Source organism: Crinia signifera, chromosome 4 (assembly GCF_055691185.1).
Source record: "Crinia signifera chromosome 4, ASM5569118v1, whole genome shotgun sequence".
Taxonomy (NCBI): domain Eukaryota; kingdom Metazoa; phylum Chordata; class Amphibia; order Anura; family Myobatrachidae; genus Crinia; species Crinia signifera.
The window spans coordinates 3,137,406-3,158,006 of NC_139220.1; the positions used below are offsets into that span (position 1 = coordinate 3,137,406).

The window sequence follows — 20,601 nt, forward strand, 5'->3', positions numbered from 1 at the left end:
CATTCCCCGGGGCACCTGACATCACATACTCCCGGGGCAGCTAACCACTACAGCACGTTCCCCGGGGCACCTGACAGCACATACCCCGGGGCAGATAACCACTACAGCACATTCCCCGGGGCACCTGACAGCACATACCCCGGGGCAGCTAACCACTACAGCACATTCCCCGGGGCACCTGACAGCACATACCCCGGGGCAGATAACCACTACAGCACATTCCCCGGGGCACCTGACAGCACATTCCCCAGGGCAGCTTACCATACTACAGCACATTCCCCGGGGCACCTGACAGCACATACCCCCGGGGCAGCTAACCACTACAGCACATTCCCCAGGGCACCTGACAGCACATACCCCGGGGCAGCTAACCACTACAGCACATTCCCCGGGGCACCTGACAGCACATACCCCGGGGCAGCTAACCATACTACAGCACATTCCCCAGGGCACCTGACAGCACATACCCCCGGGGCAGATAACCATACTACAGCACATTTCCCGCGGCACCTGACAGCACATACCCCCGGGGCACCTGACAGCACATACCCCCGGGGCAGCTAACCATACTACAGCACATTCCCCAGGGCACCTGACAGCACATACCCCCGGGGCAGATAACCACTACAGCACATTCCCCGGGGCACCTGACAGCACATACCCCCGGGGCAGATAACCATACTACAGCACATTCCCCGGGGCACCTGACAGCACATACCCCCCGGGGCACCTGACAGCACATACCCCGGGGCACCTGACAGCACATACCCCCGGGGCAGATAACCATACTACAGCACATTCCCCGGGGCACCTGACAGCACATACCCCGGGGCAGCTAACCATACTACAGCACATTCCCCGGGGCACCTGACAGCACATACCCCGGGGCAGATAACCATACTACAGCACATTCCCCGGGGCACCTGACAGCACATTCCCTGTGTGTATAGAGATATTGCGAATTAATGTTCTGCGGGGATCACTGAATAATCGGCTCTTCCGTCCTGCAGCATGTCTCCACACCGTGGCGCTATTTGGCCCAATGATGGGCTTCATGATGGGATCTTTCTGTGCTAAACTCTATGTGGACATTGGCTTTGTGGACACGGGTAAGTCTCCATATGTATATTTAGGAAACATGAACTCACCTAGCCAGAGTTGTAAATATCAGTGTATCAGAAAAGGGTTCTAATATACAGGTATGTGATCGTCTTACTGCTTCTTCCTAAAAAGACAGCACAGATGGAGAATATACAGCAAGGCGGCCACTGTATTCAGTCACATATAGGAACCTTTAGGATTGTCATTGCTGGGATCAGAGTCATCCACTTTGAAGTTTGGGGTCATTTGGATAATTGATAATCAAGTTCAAAGTTCTGTTAAAGTTCCCTCAGGATTAATAAGACGACCTCTCAGATCACGTATCAGATTTTATTTTATTTAAGGTACTTCTGTCTCCATGTCTCACTATTGCAAATAATACACTTTTCGGGATAATCCCCTACGTTTGCTCCAGAGCTCGGATATGTACAAGACATTGCAGGATATAATTTCTCTTCTAGAGAGTATAACCATTACACCACAGGACACGCGTTGGGTCGGTTGCCTGGTGGATCGGATTCCTGGTGGCTGGAACAGTTACCTTAATTTCCGGGATCCCTTTCTGCTTCCTCCCCAAGACTATGACTAAGGAAGGGACCAAACATGACCTCAACTTACTGAAGTTCAAAAAGAACGAAAAATCAGAGTCGGAAAGTCCTAAAAGTTCAACAATGAAAGGTGAGTTGTTAGTGTGTGTGTTTGTGTGGGGGGGATCCCAAATATTTAAAGGGTCATTATAATGCAAAGATTAAATATCCATTAACTGCTACGGTATAATAATGTGTCATAGTTTGTATATAAAGTGTATACAGCCTATATATCTGATATAAGAGATGTAGCGGAACCAGAGCAGGAACTCATTGATGGTCTTCACTCAGGGTTTTTCCTCGCTCTGAAGAAGCTGGGCAGTAACCGTCTATACGTGACGCTAATGTGTCTGAATATGCTGCAATTGAACAGTTTCTTAGGATATATAACGTACAAACCCAAGTACATGGAGCAGCAGTACGGCCAGTCCATCTCCAAGTCCAACTTCTTCACCGGTAAGTGGGCACTTTATTATATCCAACACAAAAGGGGGATGAATAGAAGATGAGTCATGATGTCTCCCCCCATGCTGTTTTTATGCCCCAGTCCTAGGGTAGAACAATGGGTTCTTGCTATAATTAATCCCTTGGTGAAGGAGGATGATAGCCGGTCACTTGGACATTTATCCCATTATAGTCATTTGTGACCTCAGAGGGGCTCCAGCTTCCTGTCCTTAGTGTCTTTATAGGAAGTGACTGGCTAGGAATTAAACTTAACACCTGGCCCTCTTTAAGAACATTAGTCATCTGTTCAATTCTGTGCTACAACATTGTCGAAATGGACTTGGGACAGTCCATTCTGTCACAAGTATGTTATATATTTAAAAGGGCATGCAGTTTTACAAACCAAGCAATTCAGCGACAGGGACTGCCACATTTGTGGCTGAAGTGATTGGTTTGTTTTGTCCCTCACAAAACAAGTTACCGATGGGCTTATGGCAGCTCAACTAATAGTGCTGTGAATGACCTCTACTGTGAATGATGTAGCCATCATTATTATCCTCATCCTCAACCTCATCCATCTTAACTTCATCATCACACGATATGAATTCACCCCCCTGGAATCCACTATTATAGAAGTTTACGTGCTTTGATGTAATTGCTGTTAAAGGAGTTCCTCACGAAATTTGTAGGCTATTTGGATGAACATCAACTTTTTAACATTTTAAGAAAGTAGACTCCTTCACCTATCACTCACAAGGTTCCCGATTGCATTGAAAACTCTTTTCGAGAATGCACTTCAAGGTGGGAGCCTAAGTAATACAAAGCCAGTTTGTACAACGGCCTCCAAAATGCCCTTTCCCCCCTCCCAGTAGTCAAAGGGACTGTCTGATATGACTATTTTTGGTGGGGGCTTTGGTGGCTTTTGCTATATGTACTAAGCTTGGCAATGCTGGGCTTCAGTGCAGAGATTAACGCCAGCAGGAGGACTCCCCGGCCTGAAACCCAGAAGAGACGGCATCGCAAAAGGCAGCTTTTTCCGACAGACCTGTCCTTTGCAATACTGACAACAAACTAGTAAATATGGGATTAGTATGATTGCAATAAGTGGTGTGATGTACTGGAAAGGCTTAGTACATCATGCGCTGAGTCACTTTAGTTGTGTCAATAATTGTTTAGACCTGACCAGATGTCATAATGTTGTGTCACTCTGGTGCGCTACATCCTCAACAGTAGCGGGTCTCTGGGAATGGACAGTTTTCTGCTGGCGGCAGCAACAGCGCTAGTATTTGTTTTCTGCTCCTGCTCGTCTGTCGACTGATCACAATCCATGTTAACTCGCATCGCTTATATTATTAATGAGGTGGCGCAGCACCCACTGTTACTGTAAAACAATGCCACTGTCTGGCACTGAACACACACATGTTTTAAAAAAATGCAAGATATAAGACATTTTGCCTTATTTTGGAATCAGAGTCAGCCGGGATGATCAGAGCCTGAACTCGGATTACCGTCACGTGGGTTTGATTTTCTGAGAACCAGACATGCTCATCTGTACTAATAAGTCACTTAGCAAGAGGCTGCTGCGGGGATTTACTGGTCCCAAGATAACTAGAACAATGGCCGTTAGCTGCAATAATCCATACTTTCCCCTTCAGGAGTTACCACCTTGCCAGCCGCTGCTCTGGGGATGCTGCTCGGTGGGCTGATCATGAAGAAGTACAAGTTTGGCCTGCTTTCAGCTTGTAAGATGGTCTTTGCGACATCATTTACTGCCTTCATCCTCTCTATGTCTCTCTTTATGATTGGCTGCAAGAATAATGATGTCGCTGGGATAACGGTCACATACAACGGGCAAGTCATGATTTTTATTTCCTAAATATGCGTTTAATATACATTGTATATATATTGCTTCCAGTCCATAAGGAAAAGAAAGACAGGAAACCATTGCCAGATCTCTTATTATTGTTACTAGCAGTTTTATATACAGTGCAGAAAATTCTGTACTATATAAGACAGACAGTCATGGAGGTAGGAGGGCCCTGCTCGCACGCTTACACTGAGATAGGCATGTGATACACACAGACAGGTGCGCTATATATATATATATATGTTTCATAATGTCCATGAGATTGTAGAGGCCTCTCTGGTGGCTGTATGATCCAGTCACCCAGCAGGATGATGGGAAAGTGAGAGAGATAAAGTGTGTGTGTGTGGGGGGGTGGGGGCTACTTCTCTGTATTTACCATTGCAGCAGCCTGTAGGGGTCTTTGCAGAAGTATAGTGGGGGGCTGCCAATCAGCTCTTCTGTCCTCTAGCAATGGGGAGAATGGTCTGCACAGCACAGCTTCCCTGTTACCACTGCAGGGGAGGCGCTGTAGTGTAGGACAGATGGCGACTGTGGCGGAAACCCTGTATTATATGTGAGAGGCGATGGCAGATAAGAGACCACTGCTGATTGGCTGATTGACACAGATAGGTGTTCTCTGTGTGGCTTGCTACGTTATATCTGCTGTACCAGGAGGCGTCGCAGTTTTATTGATGCATAATAGGGAAGGTGGATACTTTTAAGCAGCGCAAATGCTTAAAATTGGATTTAGTGTGAGGTGTATCCGGCGTATAGCGGGTGCATAGGCTGGCGCTGAGCTGTGTGTACCTTGCAGTATGTAGGTTATTATCAGGTGATGTCATCAGGAGTCTCCCCTCCTCTATTTCAGGAGCAAACTGAACACGTTCCAGGACAACTTCTTATCCGCCTCCTGTAACTCAGACTGCAGATGTGTGACCAGCCGCTGGGACCCGGTGTGCGGGGAAAACAATGTCACCTATATGTCCGCATGCCTGGCCGGGTGTAAGTCGTCCATAGGAGGAGGAAAAAACATGGTGAGTCCGGCGGGCACTTACCACTAATCCAGGAAAGAATAGTGAGAACCGTAGGGGTGTGTCTCATATAACACCTGTGCGCAGAAATGGGGCGTGGCCTGTAGTAACGCAGTCATGGCTTAGTGGGAATGCCACAATCGCATACCTCCCAACTTCTCCAAAGCTGAAAAAAGGACAAGTAACAGAAAAGGGGCGTGGCCTATTACACTGGGCGTGGTCCCGTGGGATGATGCGTCCTCAGGCCATGCCCTCGTTTTCCGCCCGTCTGCAATGCTGAACAGACGCTGTACGCATTGTGCGACTTCTGTATCCCAGACTGGGCCCATACACACTAGAAGATATGACGCTGGGGAACAATTCCCCTTGAGCTGATCATGAAAGATATTCTGCATCCACACTGAGAGACATAAGATATTGGCTACAATGACTGCGCATGTAAATAAAGGGCTGGTGTGCAGAGTACTGCAGGGTGTAATCATGTAAACCATCTCTTATAAATTTGGCTACATCTGTCACTCAAAGTGTGTCTGACCCTCTAACGCTGGGTGGAGCCTCTGACTCACATGACAGAGAACCAGCCCAGTGAGCCCACAGTCATAGGAGGGACACATTGCTCTGCTCCTGCACTTTCCTTTTAATGTATGATTGCCATCACCTGTGTTGAAGCACCTTTCCTATCAATTAACCTGTTCAACACAGATGGAGGTAATCATACATTAGGAAGAAAGTCCAGAGGCAGAGCATTGTGTCCCTCCTGGCATGGGTCATGTTGGGAGGTATGCACAGTGCCAGACACCCTCTGCCTCCCCATGTTACCCAGCAAAGACACAGCTACTCACCAGACACACCAGGTGAGCGCCCCCCTCCCGCGATTCGCGGGGCCCCTCCCACGATTCGCGCGCTCCCCCGCCCCCGCGAACCCCCCTACCGCAATTCGCGGCACCCCCCCCCATGATTTGTGGCAACCCCAACCCCCACGACCCCCCCTCCGGCGATTCGGGGCACCCCACCCCTGCGTCCCCCCCTTCTACGATTCGCTGCAACCCCCCGCGACCATCCCCCCCGCGACCCTCCCATGATTCGCGGCACCCCCCCTGACACCCCCCCTCCCGTGATTCGCGGCAAACCCCCCGGCCCCGTGACCCCCCCTCCCGCGATTCGCTGCAACCCCCGCGCCCACCCCTCCCACAATTGGCAGCACCCACCCCGCGACCCCCCCTCCTCCAATTCATGGCACACACCCCCACGCCACCCCCCCTCCCGTGGACAACCCCCCCCCCCCAGCCGCCGCAATTCACAGCAACCCCAGGATCAAATGGCACATGCAAAACACTGACATGGCTATGGTCGACGATGAAAAAGGTTGACATGAGTTTTTGAAGATTTATTTTTCATTTTAGGAATGTTTTCATATTTATTCTCATGTGTCAACATGGTCACCAATGAAGTGCCACACTTATGTCAACATTTAATGTGTTGACCTTTCTGTGTTGATTTTTTCTTGTGGCGATTTGCGGCACCCCAGCGACCCCCTCCCGTGATTCATGGTACCCCCCACGCGACCTCCCTCCCGCGATTCGCGTCACCCACCCCCCACGACCCCCCCTCCCACAATTCGCGGCACCCCCGCGACCCCCCGCGCAATTCGCAGACACCCCCCACCTCCCTCCCCCCCCATTCACGGCAACCCCACGATTAAATGGCACATGCAAAACACTGACATGGCTATGGTCGACAATGAAAAAGGTTGACATGAGCTTTTGAAGATTTTTTTTTTCATTTTTTGAATGTTTTCATATTCATTCTCATGTGTCGACATGGACACCAATGAAGTGCCACACTTATGTCAACATTTACATGTGTTGACCTTTCTGTGTTGATTTTTTCCTGTGGCGATTTGCGGCACCCTCCCGCGATTCGTAGCACACCCCCCACAATTCGCGGCACCCCCAGCGACTCAAGCGATTCGCGGCCCCACCCCGTGACACCCCCCTCCTGCAATTCGTGGCACCCTGCGACCCCCCCTCCCACGATTCGCGCCAACCCCCCGGGCCCCCCCTCCCGCGGTTTGCGGTACCCCCCTACCGCGATTTCCTCCCCCCCACCCCCACTCCTGTCATTGCGGCAACCCCCCGCCCCCGCGACCTACCCTCCCACGATTCACTGCAACCCCCCGCGCCCCCCCTCCCACGATTCGCGGCACCCACACCCCCGCGAGCCCCCCTCCCGCAATTCACGGCATCCACCCACGACCCCTCCTCCCGTGATTCGCGGACACCCCTCACCTCCCCCCCCCCGCACGTGATTCACGGCAACCCCAGGATTAAATGGCACATGCAAAACACTGACACGGCTATGGTCGACAATGAAAAAGGTTGACATGAGTTTTTGAAGATTTATTTTTCTTTTTTTGAATGTTTTCATATTCATTCTCATGTGTCGACATGGACACCAATGAGGTGTCACACTTATGTCAACATTTACATGTGTTGACCTTTCTGTGTTGATTTTTTCTTGTGGCAATTTTTTTCCAGTGACAACTATGTGCACGTCAACCTAGACATCATCAACCAATTCTTTGTATAATATATAACACCTGTTCTGTTTTACTGTAGGTGCTTTAAGTCAGATCTTTTACTGCTACTATTACTGTTTATGTAAATGCATTCTGAATGACAGCAACATCCTACCATCCTTCTACAAGAATATATAACCAACTAGGTGATTCATCACACCCCGTGCCCCCCCTCCCACAATTCACGGACCTCCCGCGCACCCCCCTCCCACGATTCACGTCACCCCCGCGCACCCCCTCCCGCAATTCGCAACCCCCCCTCGCGCGATTCACACCCCCTCCCGCGCTTTGCGGACCCACGCGATTTGCGGACACATGCGCCCCCTCCCTCCCCTTATTCACGGCACCCCCGTGCCCCTCCCACAATTCACGGCACCCCTAAGCCCCTCTTTAGTCCCCCGTATACGCACACACTCCTATCACTACCCAGATTCCTGCTCTCCTGAACCGTAACTTCCATTACTGGGGAGTTGCTGACGCTGTTTTGCCCACATGCCCCTATCATGCCTGATATCCCAGCCTCCTGCTTTCATGCACCCTAACTCCCACCCAGTAGGAGGAGACACTGACTCAGGGCCACCATCCTGTACTGCCACGCTGGACCCTCACCCACTGGCAGAAGCTGCACAGTATCTCCCACCCTCCTCTTTAGTCCCCCTTATGCCCACACACCCCTATCACTACCCAGCCTCCTGTTTTCCTGTGTCGTGACCTCCGCCAGTGGGGAGCCGCTGACTCAGAAACACCCTACTATACTATTGCACACACACACCTAAACAACATGCACACACAGCCCCCCCCCACACCCACAAATGTCACTGTACCCTCCACACTATCAATGTACATCTTACTCTGTAACCACTTTTTAATTAAACAAAACAATACACACCCCCTTCCACATCATATGCTCTCTATTTAACACATTTCACCTATACCTCAAGTTGCAATACAGGCATCTTTCATACAATTCTAACCATATTTCACACAATACAAACGTTCACAAATAAAAGGGGCGCAGCCCCTTACACCGGTGTGAAGAGCGCCCGTAGGGCGCGATGAATCACCTAGTGTATATATATATGTACTATATATATGTACGCTGTGTATCACACGCTGCTGCCGTACATCTAGGCTATACATTGGTGGTCAGTGTGGAGGGGGCATAGACCAACATTGGTGGCCGGTGGGGTGTGCATTATTAACGTGCACTAGTTCTGCACCTTGAAAACAGGAGTTACGTACCCCCGAAATATCGGTTCTTTTTTGCACAATGTAATTGGGATAAAAGTTTTTTTCAAGTATTGAAGTCTCAGAGTGCCACTGATTATCTGCTTCAATTATATATATATATATATATATATATATATATATATATATGTGTGTGTGTGTGTGTGTGATATATGGTGCACAAATAGCGCTTTCACTCACTTAGTGTTTCCCAGTATTTCAATAATAAATAGTAGAAAGTGTGACAATGGTTATACAAGTGATAATAGTGTTTAGTAAAGATCTATTCTAAAACACTCCAGAATCTGTGCTGTGTCGTCAGAAGTCATCGAATTGGCCTAATTTCCGTAGGACCATAAAGTACATGTAGAGAGAGGTGACTTCTGCGACTTCAGTGTTTAAAGCAGTTTACATGGTGACAATCCTTCTTCATTTCCTATATACACAGCGAGTTCTGTAAGTGAGAATTCTCGTGTAGCGATATCTGTCACTGGAACGATCTCCTACCGTCACTTTCTCTCCTCTCAGCCGTCTCATTGGAGCATTTCAGACATGAGGGAAGTGTCAGGAGGAGGTTGTTATATATCCAGAGTGATCATTATGTGACTTGTTGAAAAATATATATCTTTTTTTAAAACAATACAAATCAATTAAAAAGGTATAAATATATAGAAACAGTGTGGGTGGACCTGTACATTAGCAAAAGTAGTTTATAACTTATCTGGTTGTGATGCCAGCGGGGGATGGAGAGGTATGAGCCCAACCGGTTCCGTCCCATCATATGGAATAAAGGGACCAAACCGGTTGGGATAATACCTCTACTTTTGCTAATGTACGGGTCCACCCACACTGTTTCTATATATTTATACCTTTTTAGTTGATTTGTATTGTTTTAAATAAATGTTAAATTTTTTACAAAAACAATATCACGCTATGAGTTTTTCCCGTGCTGGGAGACATTTTTGGTTTTAAGGGTCTTGGGTGACACCTGCTGGAAACACCACCTGGATACATACAATCCAATTGTGAGTTCTTAAAATAAATGACATTTTAAAACTTGTTTTTCACAAGGCGATCACTATGTGCATTTAAATCAGTATAACCACAAGGTGGCGGCGTTCACCAACTTATCTTGTAAGCACAAGTATCTATAAAGTGTTTTTTCACTGCGTCACATAATGATCACTCTGGATATATAACAACCTCCTCCTGACACTTCCCTCATGTCTGAAATGCTCCAATGAGACGGCTGAGAGGAGATAAAGTGACGGAAGGAGATCGTTCCAGTGACAGATATCGCTACACGAGAATCTCTGGTATCTCTTATATATTTAGCCAGATCTGTCACTCATCCCCTGTGTATATAACGTTCCCGCCCAGCAGGATACACATACCCGCCCCCCCAGGGAAAAGTGTTCTATGTGTATAACGTTCTACACACCCCACCCCCTTGACATCACCATCCATCATTACTCCACAGCCACCATCCACCATTACTCCCGCCCCCCCCCCCATCTGCCAGCAAACACCCCCCCGGACACCCACGACCCCCCTCCCGTGATTCGCGGCACCCCCGCGACCCCCCCTCCCGCAATTCGCGGGACCACCCCCGCGACCCACCCTCCCCCCATTCGCGGGACCCCCCGCGACCCCCCTCCTGCGATTCACGGCGCCCCCCCCTCCCGCGATTCGCGGACCCCCCCTCCCGCTATTCACGGCACCACCCGTGGTCCCCCTCCCGCGATTTGCGGCCCCACGCGATGCCCCCTCCCGCGATTTGTGGCACCCCTGCGACTCACGGCACCACCGCGCCCCCTCCCGCGATTTGCCGCACCCCCCTCTCATAATTTGCTGCACCCCCCTCCCGTGATTTGCAAACCCCCGCCCCCTCCCGCGATTCACGGCACCCCCCTCCTGCGATTTGCGCGCCCCGGAATTTGCGGACCCCCTCCCGAGATTCCCAGCACCCCCCGCACCCCCTCCTGCGATTTGCGGAACTCCTCCCGCGATTCACAGAACCCCACAGCACCTCCAGCACCCCCTCCCGCGATTCGCAACCCCCCGTGACACGCCCCCGCACGATTCACACACCCCTCCAACGATTCACGGCACCCCCGCACCCACCCTCCCGCGATTCGCGGCCCCCCACAACCCCCCCTCCCGCGATTCATGACCCCCCGCGCCCCCCGCCAGCGATTCGCGGACCCCCGCGCCCCCCCTCCCTTCATTCACGGCACCCCGCGCGCCCCTCCCATGATTGACGGACCCCCACAACCCCCCTTCCCGCAATTCACTGACCCCCACAACCCCCCTCCCGCAATTTGCGGAACCCCCTTCCAGTGAGTCAAGGCCCCCCCGCGCCCCCTCCCGCAATTTGCAGACTCCCCTGACCCCTTTCCGGCAATTCCCCCCCAGCAGACCCCCGCGACCCCGCTCCTGCATTTCACATACCCCCGTGAGAATGGGGGATCCTGTACCGCCACAAGCAGGTGCCGCCCCTAGGTGGGAAATCCAGCCCTAGCTGCCGCGCTGCAGGTTCCCCCACTGCCAGAAGTGACCCCACGGTCCTCTGCACCAGCGCCACAACTTTTATCAATGTCTTGCCCACATACCACTATTATACAGCCTCCTGCTCTCATGCACCCTCACTCCCTCCCAGTGGGAGGAGACCCTCACCCACTGCCGGGAGCTGCATACTGTCCCCACCCTCCTCCAGTTCTAGGGATGCCCATCAACTATCAATGATTTCAAATCATCGATGGTTTATGGCCGATATTGAAAATTTTTGCCATCGATGTGGGAGGACCAGATGGTTTCCCCCCCACACACACACACGGAAGTCCCGCCACCGAGTTCTGATTGACCCACGGCCTATTCAGTCAGATATATTGGATGACCATCGATAGCTACAACAATCAATGGTTATACAAGTAATATGTTACTACTATCGATGGCATGGTGCAAAATCGCCATCAATGCCAACCATCGATGGCGTCTGCACCAATGCCCATCCCTACTCTGCAACAGCCAAAAACCTTTACTACCCCTCATGCCCACACACCTCTATCACTGCCCTGCCTCCTGTTCTCCTGCCCCGTAACTTCCGCCAGTGGGGACCCGCTCACCCTGTGTTGCCCACATTCCCCTATCATGCTTTACCACCCAGCCTCCTGCTCTCATGCACCCTAACTCCCACCCAGTAGGAGGAGACACTGACTCAGGGCCACCGTCCTGTACTCCTGTGCTGCCGCTGGACCCTCACCCACTGGCAGAAGCTGCACAGTGTCCCCCACCCTCCTCTTTAGTCCCCCTTATGCCCACACACCCCTATCACTACCCAGCCTCCTGTTTTCCTGTGTCGTGACCTCCGCCAGTGGGGAGCCGCTGACTCAAAAACACCCTACTATACTATTGCACACACACACACCTAAACAACACGCACACACAGCCCCCCCCCACACCAACAAATGTCACTGTACCATCCACACTATCAATGTACATCTTACTCTGTAACCGCTTTTTAATTAAACAAAACAATACACATCATATGCTCTCTATTTAACACATTTCACCTATAACTCAAGTTGCAATACAGGCATCTTTCATACAATTCTAACCATATGTCTCACAATACAAACATTCACAAATTAAGGGGGCGCCTTAATCACCTAGTGCGTATATAAGAAATGAAGAAGGATTGTCACCATGTAAACTGCTTTAAACACTGAAGGCGCAGAAGTCGCACCACTTTCTACATATATATATATATATATATACTGTATATGCGTTATATATTCATGCTTTATATATTCATGCTTCATGCTTGGCAGGTGTATCAGGACTGTTCCTGCGTAGGACTTTTAGGGATGGCGTCCAGGAATTCCTCGGCCAGGCTGGGCGTGTGCCCCAGAGATGACACCTGTAACACAATGTTCCTGTATTATATAATAGCACAAGCCATCTCCACGCTGGTGTACGCGTTTGGTGGCTCGGCAGCGTACGTCCTGGTCCTCTGGTGAGTGTCCTGCTTCTCCGCGTCTGGCGTCCCCTCTGTGATCAGAAAAGGGGGTTTACTCCCAAGGGAGTTGGTGCATGCTCGCACACCTACTTAATTTAGTATATTCCCTGATTGGTACAGGGTAAATAGGCCCCAGAATATTTTATCAAGGCGGGGGTGCTGTTCCCTACAGCAATATAGTGTACATTTCAAAAAGGGGGAGAGAAAAAAGGGCTGTTTAGGGGAACGCACTGAAAAATGATTAAAACATAACTTTTATTGATTTTATTTTAATATTCCCTATATCAACAGTTAGGGGAAAAAATGGCGTAAACAGTAAATTCTTAAGGGGTTAAAATGACGTACATACACAAATACATATAGTGTGTTAGAAAGATAGAAATAATGTGTTTTAAAATTAACACAGATGACTGCCCCTGAAAATGTCTGTTTAATAAGCCCTGAGATGAAAAAAATGAAATTGCTTAATTAAAGTGTCTCCACCAATGACTTCTTGTGCACACTAGTATCAGAGTATCACAGTTTTTATATATTTATTAACTGTATATATATAGGGCACAGTAGTCAGACTCACAGCCTTGATTGGCACTAGAGTCAGGTTATCTTTGGCAGATTTAGGAATGTTTTTATCGGCGCCCTCTTGTGGTCAAGTTGGGTAATACACCAATACACTATTCAAATTATCTAGTGGTCTCAGTAATTAGACTCACTGGTGTATGATACACAAAGTGCTTCCTAAACCTACTGGGGTGTAGTCTAATGCTACCCCAGTGGAGTTATTTAACACTGTTTTAGCAATTCATTTTCATCTACAAAACATATAGGCTATCAGACATATCAGGAGGCAGACAAGGTGCCGACGCAGCGTTTCACTGTTTAACAGCTTTTTCAAGGCCTTGAAAAAGCTGTTAAACAGTGAAACGCTGCGTCGGCACCTTGTTTGCCTCCTGATATGTCTGATAGCCTATATGTTTTGTAGATGAAAATGAATTGCTAAAACAGTGTTAAATAACTCCACTGGGGTAGCATTAGACTACACCCCAGTAGGTTTAGGAAGCACTTTGTGTATCATACACCAGTGAGTCTAATTACTGAGACCACTAGATAATTTGAATAGTGTATTGGTGTATTACCCAACTTGACCACAAGAGGGCGCCGATAAAAACATTCCTAAATCTGCCAAAGATAACCTGACTCTAGTGCCAATCAAGGCTGTGAGTCTGACTACTGTGCCCTATATATATACAGTTAATAAATATATAAAAACTGTGATACTCTGATACTAGTGTGCACAAGAAGTCATTGGTGGAGACACTTTAATTAAGCAATTTCATTTTTTTCATCTCAGGGCTTATTAAACAGACATTTTCAGGGGCAGTCATCTGTGTTAATTTTAAAACACATTATTTCTATCTTTCTAACACACTATATGTATTTGTGTATGTACGTCATTTTAACCCCTTAAGAATTTACTGTTTACGCCATTTTTTCCCCTAACTGTTGATATAGGGAATATTAAAATAAAATCAATAAAAGTTATGTTTTAATCATTTTTCCAGTGCGTTCCCCTAAACAGCCCTTTTTTCTCTCCCCCTTTTTGAAATGTCCCCTCTGTGATCCCTGATGTTACGTTATAGAATTCCTCCCAGATAGATACTTATTCATACATGTAGCTATCATTAATACTAAGCTTTAGAGAGAGATAAAGCAGCAGCCAATCAGCTCCTGGCTGTCATGTTACAGCTAGGAGCTGATTGGCTGGTACTTTATCTTCCTCCAATGCTTAGTATTAGTATCTCTGTAGTAGTGTCATTTATATGTACTTTATCTTTCAGTTATATTTCACTTTACTTAAAATCAGTAATTGTGCACATGGGACTCAAACTCCGAACCTCATGCATAACGCCTTTCTGCATGACTGTAAATAGTACATACTGCATACCCTTCCATCTAAGGTTACCACCTTACCCCTTTAATTCCGGACACATATTAATTACACAGGTTCTGTGGCTGGCTGACTTCAAGACTCCATTTCACCTGGTTTTAAACTTCCACAGAACCTGTGTAAATAATATGTGTCCGGAATTAAAGGGGAAAGGTGGTAACCCTACTTCCATCTCACCCCATATCTATATATTACTATCAGGGTGACTTCTGCGACATAGGTCTATGATGGCGCTGTCTGAGATGGGAACATCACAAACCAAATTATTTGCTGGTGTAACTGTTTATGTGGCCAAACCTCCACCAGCCAATCATAAGGCAGCACTATTGTGACAGGTGGTGAACTCTGACCTGGACCACATGACCTGCTGGGCGGTCTGGAAACTGCAACAGTTATTTGCAGCCACCCATAAAGCAAGGATACTATGGGGTGGAAAGGGGTAAAATGTTCCACCCAGAAAACCTTTTGCCCAAGTTTGTTGTGGAATACAGAACACAATGTATATATACTCTGCATATGTACACACACACTGTATACAGACCTGTTCTTCTCTGTGCTGTAGGTGCGTCACCCCAGAACTGAAGGCCCTGGCTGTGGGCGTCTATATGTTACTGCTGAGAATGCTCGGTGAGTGGGGGGCGCTGGGCACCTCTATAGGGGGTAACTGGGTATTATAGAGACCTCAATAACCTGTATACTCATTGTAAATGCTTCTGTGTTTATTTCGCAGCTGGGATTCCGGCCCCCATCTACTTTGGGGCTCTCATAGACAGAACATGCCTGAAATGGGGGACCAAACTATGTGGCGGAAGAGGGGCCTGCCGGATGTATGACGCCATCTCCTTTAGGTAAATGAGGCCCTGGTAGTGATAACCCCGGTGATACCTGGCGCTGTGGTGCTGGTGTATCAGACTACGGGATGGCTCGTGAACATGGTCCCATAACGCTGGGATGGACCCAAAGATGATTTAGGGGCTTATTTACCAATGATCTGGGCTGGGTCCTAACAATCAATATTTCTCATCGCCAAATATGGTGCCAATAAGATAATAATTATTACCAAAATGTACTAAAAATCAGACGCGGAGACCGAGACTCAGGCAATGGTACCAGCGCAAGGGTCACGCCACATTTTAGGGGTCACGAGGTGGTCCAGCTGCAGGGTCACGCCACATTTTAGGGGTCACGAGGTGGCCTAGCTGCAGGGTCACGCCACATTTTAGGGGTCACAAGGTGATCCAGCTGCAGGGTCACGCCACGTTTTAGGGGTCACGAGGTGGTCCAGCTGCAGGGTCACACCACATTTTAAGGGAGATGCGGAATTCTCATTAACTTTACCCACAAAGGGTCTGATTCACGTGGTTGCAAATGCTGGCACATCAGCGACCATTATCAGTGACAGAGCTGCGAGGAATCGCCAGCGCAGGGCCCAATGAGAACTACAGATATTGCGCATCGTATCCGCATCTGTGTGCAGCGCGCTATAAACCCTCGCTTGCCGCAATTAGCGAGTACGATGTACCACAACATATCCGCATCTGTGTGCAGCACGCTATAAACCCTCGCTTGCCGCAATTAGCGAGTACGATGTACCACAACGTTTCCGCATCTGTGTGCAGCGCGCTATAAACCCTCGCTTGCCGCAATTAGCGAGTACGATGTACCACAACGTTTCCGCATCTGTGTGCAGCGCGCTATAAACCCTTGCTTGCCGCAATTAGCGAGTACGATGTACCACAATGTATCCGCATCTGTGTGCAGCGCGCTATAAACCCTCGCTTGCCGCAATTAGCGAGTACGATGTACCACAATGTATCCGCATCTGTGTGCAGCGCGCTATAAACCCTCGCTTGCCGCAATTAGCGAGTACGATGTACTAAGACTCATCTGTGACAATGTCTCTCTCTCCCCAGAAACACCTTCCTGGGCCTGACCGCGGGGATCCGTGCCCCCTCATTTATTCTCTTTATCTGGTTTATATTTATGGTAAAGAAGCAGCTTTCTGTGAAGTCACCAGAAAATGGGGCACCGCAATCGGGCACCACGAAGAAAGACGCGCCCCCAGATGATGCCACCAAAGAGGACAAGGACACCGCCGCTATAGAGATAGAGAAAGAAACGTTCATTTAGTGCGTGAACCCCAGGACGCAGCGTGTCGCCGTTACACTGTGCTCCGATTATACTGAATGTGTGTGTGTGATGTCATCATCGTATGACATCTCGCCTGGGCGCCTGTATATTCCTGTACCATAATAATGTATATATGTATAACAGTGAGTCACATGTAGGGATAGCCATTGTTGCGGTTGCCATCGATGGCAATTCTGCAACTGGCCATCGATAGTGCTAAACTATGCAATGGCTGACCATCGATATTTTTATGTATCGATGGTCATCCATTGTGTTTGATTTATTGGACTGTGGGCAAATCAAAACACGGGGTGGGACTTTGCAGGTGTCGGGGGGGGCGGAGCTATGCTCAGTGTCCCGGCACTTTGAAAAAAAAAATCAAAACATTGTTTTGCTGTTCCATTGATGGGGGGAAACCATCTGATACTCCCCTATTGATGGCAAAAGTATTCGACATCGGCCATGAACCATCAATGATTTTAAATCATTGATGGTCGATGGCCATCCCTAGTCACAAGCTGGTGGATGAATCTGCGCTCGGTCTTACCGGTCACTGACACAGTGCGTCCTTCTGGCTCATCAAATAGCGCAACACTGTGCAGTGCGTCTGTAATGGCGGGTAGCGCACATCATTGGGGAGGTATATGGAGAGGAAAGATATGTCCTTGGTTAGGTGCACCTCAGAAAATAAGTTTAAAAATTAACCTTTATTAAGTCTTTATTAAAAGGCTGCGAAAATAATACTAAAACGACATACAACATACATGGATGGGGTTCACACAATTTAAAAACTATGGTGGCAGGCAGAAAAAGCTGTTGTAATAAAGAATGTATTCAATGTGTGTCCGTGATTTAACCATGTATAGGCTACCTGGATCTGTACAATAATCGCAGGTCTGAGTACTCTGCGATGAATGCTATCAGATCGCACAGTGAGGTGCCATACTGGAGTGGTATCGCTCCCTATTGAAAACTCCTTCTCTGATTGTATGGTGTGGAGGCTGCCTTAGAACTGTGCAATTAGCACAGGTCCACTGGACTTCTGCGGTATTGTCAAAGGTTCTTTATTTTAGGTGCCGCTTCAGGAGTGGGTCAATGAACCTCTTATAACTCCTTTGACTTGTTATTATAATGTCCTGCCGTCTGCTATGACACCGGTGCAGGTGACCAAACAGTGTTAAGACCATGCATATAATCTGGGCTCTCCTATGATGGATTACGCCCAGGATAGAGTAATGGGGTCTCTGCAGGTCCTCACGTATGAGCCTGGGTGTCCCTCTGTATCAAATGTACTTGGGGATTTCACTCCAGGACGGACATGCATGCACTCAGAGATATGTAGTTGGAATGACACTCTCTGGGTGCACTAGCACACAGTGGCACACGGGTACCTCAGGGCCCTGAGGAAGCTGAACTGCGAAGCCCGTGCCGGCTAGCGGTGCGCAGGCAGACAGCTGTTTGTTATTTTTCTTACAATGTATTTTTGATTGATTGTGTGTCCGTTTGGTGCTACGTTCCTTTAGTCCATACCGAGGCCCTTACCCGTGTGCCACTGTGTGCTAGTGCACCCAGAGAGTGTCATTCCAACTACATATCTCTGAGTGCATGCATGTCCGTCCTGGAGTGAAATCCCCAAGTACATTTGATACAGAGGGACACCCAGGTTCATACGTGAGGACCTGCAGAGACCCCATTACTCTATCCTGGGCGTAATCCATCATAGGAGAGCCCAGATTATATGCATGGTCTTAACACTGTTTGGTCACCTGCACCGGTGTCATAGCAGACGGCAGGACATTATAATAACAAGTCAAAGGAGTTATAAGAGGTTCATTGACCCACTCCTGAAGCGGCACCTAAAATAAAGAACCTTTGACAATACCGCAGAAGTCCAGTGGACCTGCGCTAATTGCACAGTTCTAAGGCAGCCTCCACACCATACAACCAGAGAAGGAGTTTTCAATAGGGAGCGATCCCACTCCAGTATGGCACCTCACTGTGCGATCTGATAGCATTCATCGCAGAGTACTCAGACCTGCGATTATTGTACAGATCCAGGTAGCCTACACATGGTTAAATCACGGACACACATTGAATACATTCTTTATTACAACAGCTTTTTCTGCCTGCCACCACAGTTTTTAAATTGTGTGAACCCCATCCATGTATGTTGTATGTCGTTTTAGTATTATTTTCGCAGCCTTTTAATAAAGACTTAATAAAGGTTAATTTTTAAACTTATTTTCTGAGGTGCACCTAACCAAGGACATATCTTTCCTCTCCATATACCTGTCCAAATGTTTGTGTCCCTAGGTAGCACACCCCTGTCTTTCATCTATGCTTAAGATTGAACATTTGAGGGGTCCTATATTTCAAATTGTTATCTTGTGCGACTGAGCCAACCCCTTATTTTCTACTGCACATCATTGGGGAGGCACAGCACCGGTTATAGGGATAGTTGTCATCGGGCATTCTGTGCACAGGGCTGCTCTCCCAGAGGGGAATTAACCTTGTCCTCAATGAGGCATGAGGTAGCAACCTCCGGCCTATTGATTGGACGGTATGCCATTCCCTTATACATCCAGGGATATCATAGAACAAAGAGCTTTGTACATAGCTGCCAACTGCATCCCAAAATCCCTATCACACTGACTATTAAATGTCCGCGACACACCTCATATTTGGCTTATGGCACAGCGCGGTCCATGCGGATAACTGTCAGCATCAGAACTTATCTGCCGCCATATTCACCTCCGGACAGGCGCGGGCACGGTGAGTGCAAGAGATGCACAGTGCGAAATAGCCTTACTATGTGCCCCTTCCCACCCCAAGTCTGTCTCTATTTCTATGAGGTCATAAGCGATAGACACAAATTTTCTGTCATTTTGCAACAACTAAAAAAAAAAATCAAGTGAAAAAAAAAAAGGTTTTGGAAATATAAATAAAAATGAATATATTCTGGGACCTCCCACAGAATGGGAAACCGTGCAGCCGTGTGATGGATAACCCTTAACGTTCACTAGTAAATTGTTGTAATATCCACAAGCAAAAGGTTTACATTAAAATGTTGAACTCTCTCTGCACATGTTACATCTGCCCCACCAGCAATGCAGCATGAATAAGGCTCTAATAACAGTAAACAGTGTCACTAATAACAGTACACAGTGTCACTAATAACAGTACATGATGTCACTAGTAAGAGTACGTGATGTCACTAGTAACAGTACATGGTGTCACTAGTAACAGTACGTGATGTCACTAGTAACAGTACATGGTGTCACTAGTAACAGTACACGGTGTCACTATTAATAATACACAGTGTCACTATTAACAGTAAACGGTGTCACTAGTAACAGTACATGGTATCACTAGTAACAGTACGTGGTGTCACTAGTAACAGTACGTGGTGTCACTAGTAACAGTACATGGTGTCACTATTAACAGTAAACGGTGTCACTATTAACAGTACATGGTGTCACTAGTAACAGTACATGGTATCACTAGTAACGGTACACGGTATCACTAGTAACAGTACATGGTATCACTAGTAACAGTACATGGTGTCATCTAGTAACAGTACACGGTGTCACTATTAATAATACACAGTGTCACTAGTAACAGTACACGGTGTCACTATTAACAGTACACGGTGTCACTATTAACAGTACATGGTGTCACTAGTAACAGTACATGG

General features: G+C 48.0%; 1 protein-coding gene across 1 annotated transcript in view; it reads left to right on the forward strand.

Annotated features, from left to right (window-relative positions):
• The window catches only part of LOC146073556 (solute carrier organic anion transporter family member 1C1-like), a 55,950-nt gene extending 38,337 nt beyond the window's left edge, over window positions 1–17,613 (forward strand). The window contains 10 exon segments of the mRNA XM_083180751.1: window positions 1,011–1,109; window positions 1,563–1,603; window positions 1,605–1,779; window positions 1,980–2,144; window positions 3,788–3,983; window positions 4,847–5,012; window positions 12,645–12,829; window positions 15,340–15,404; window positions 15,508–15,625; window positions 16,691–17,613. Coding sequence (XP_083036877.1) covers window positions 1,011–1,109; window positions 1,563–1,603; window positions 1,605–1,779; window positions 1,980–2,144; window positions 3,788–3,983; window positions 4,847–5,012; window positions 12,645–12,829; window positions 15,340–15,404; window positions 15,508–15,625; window positions 16,691–16,907 — 1,427 coding nt within the window. The 3' untranslated portion in view covers window positions 16,908–17,613.
• Window positions 17,614–20,601: the final 2,988 nt, after the last annotated feature.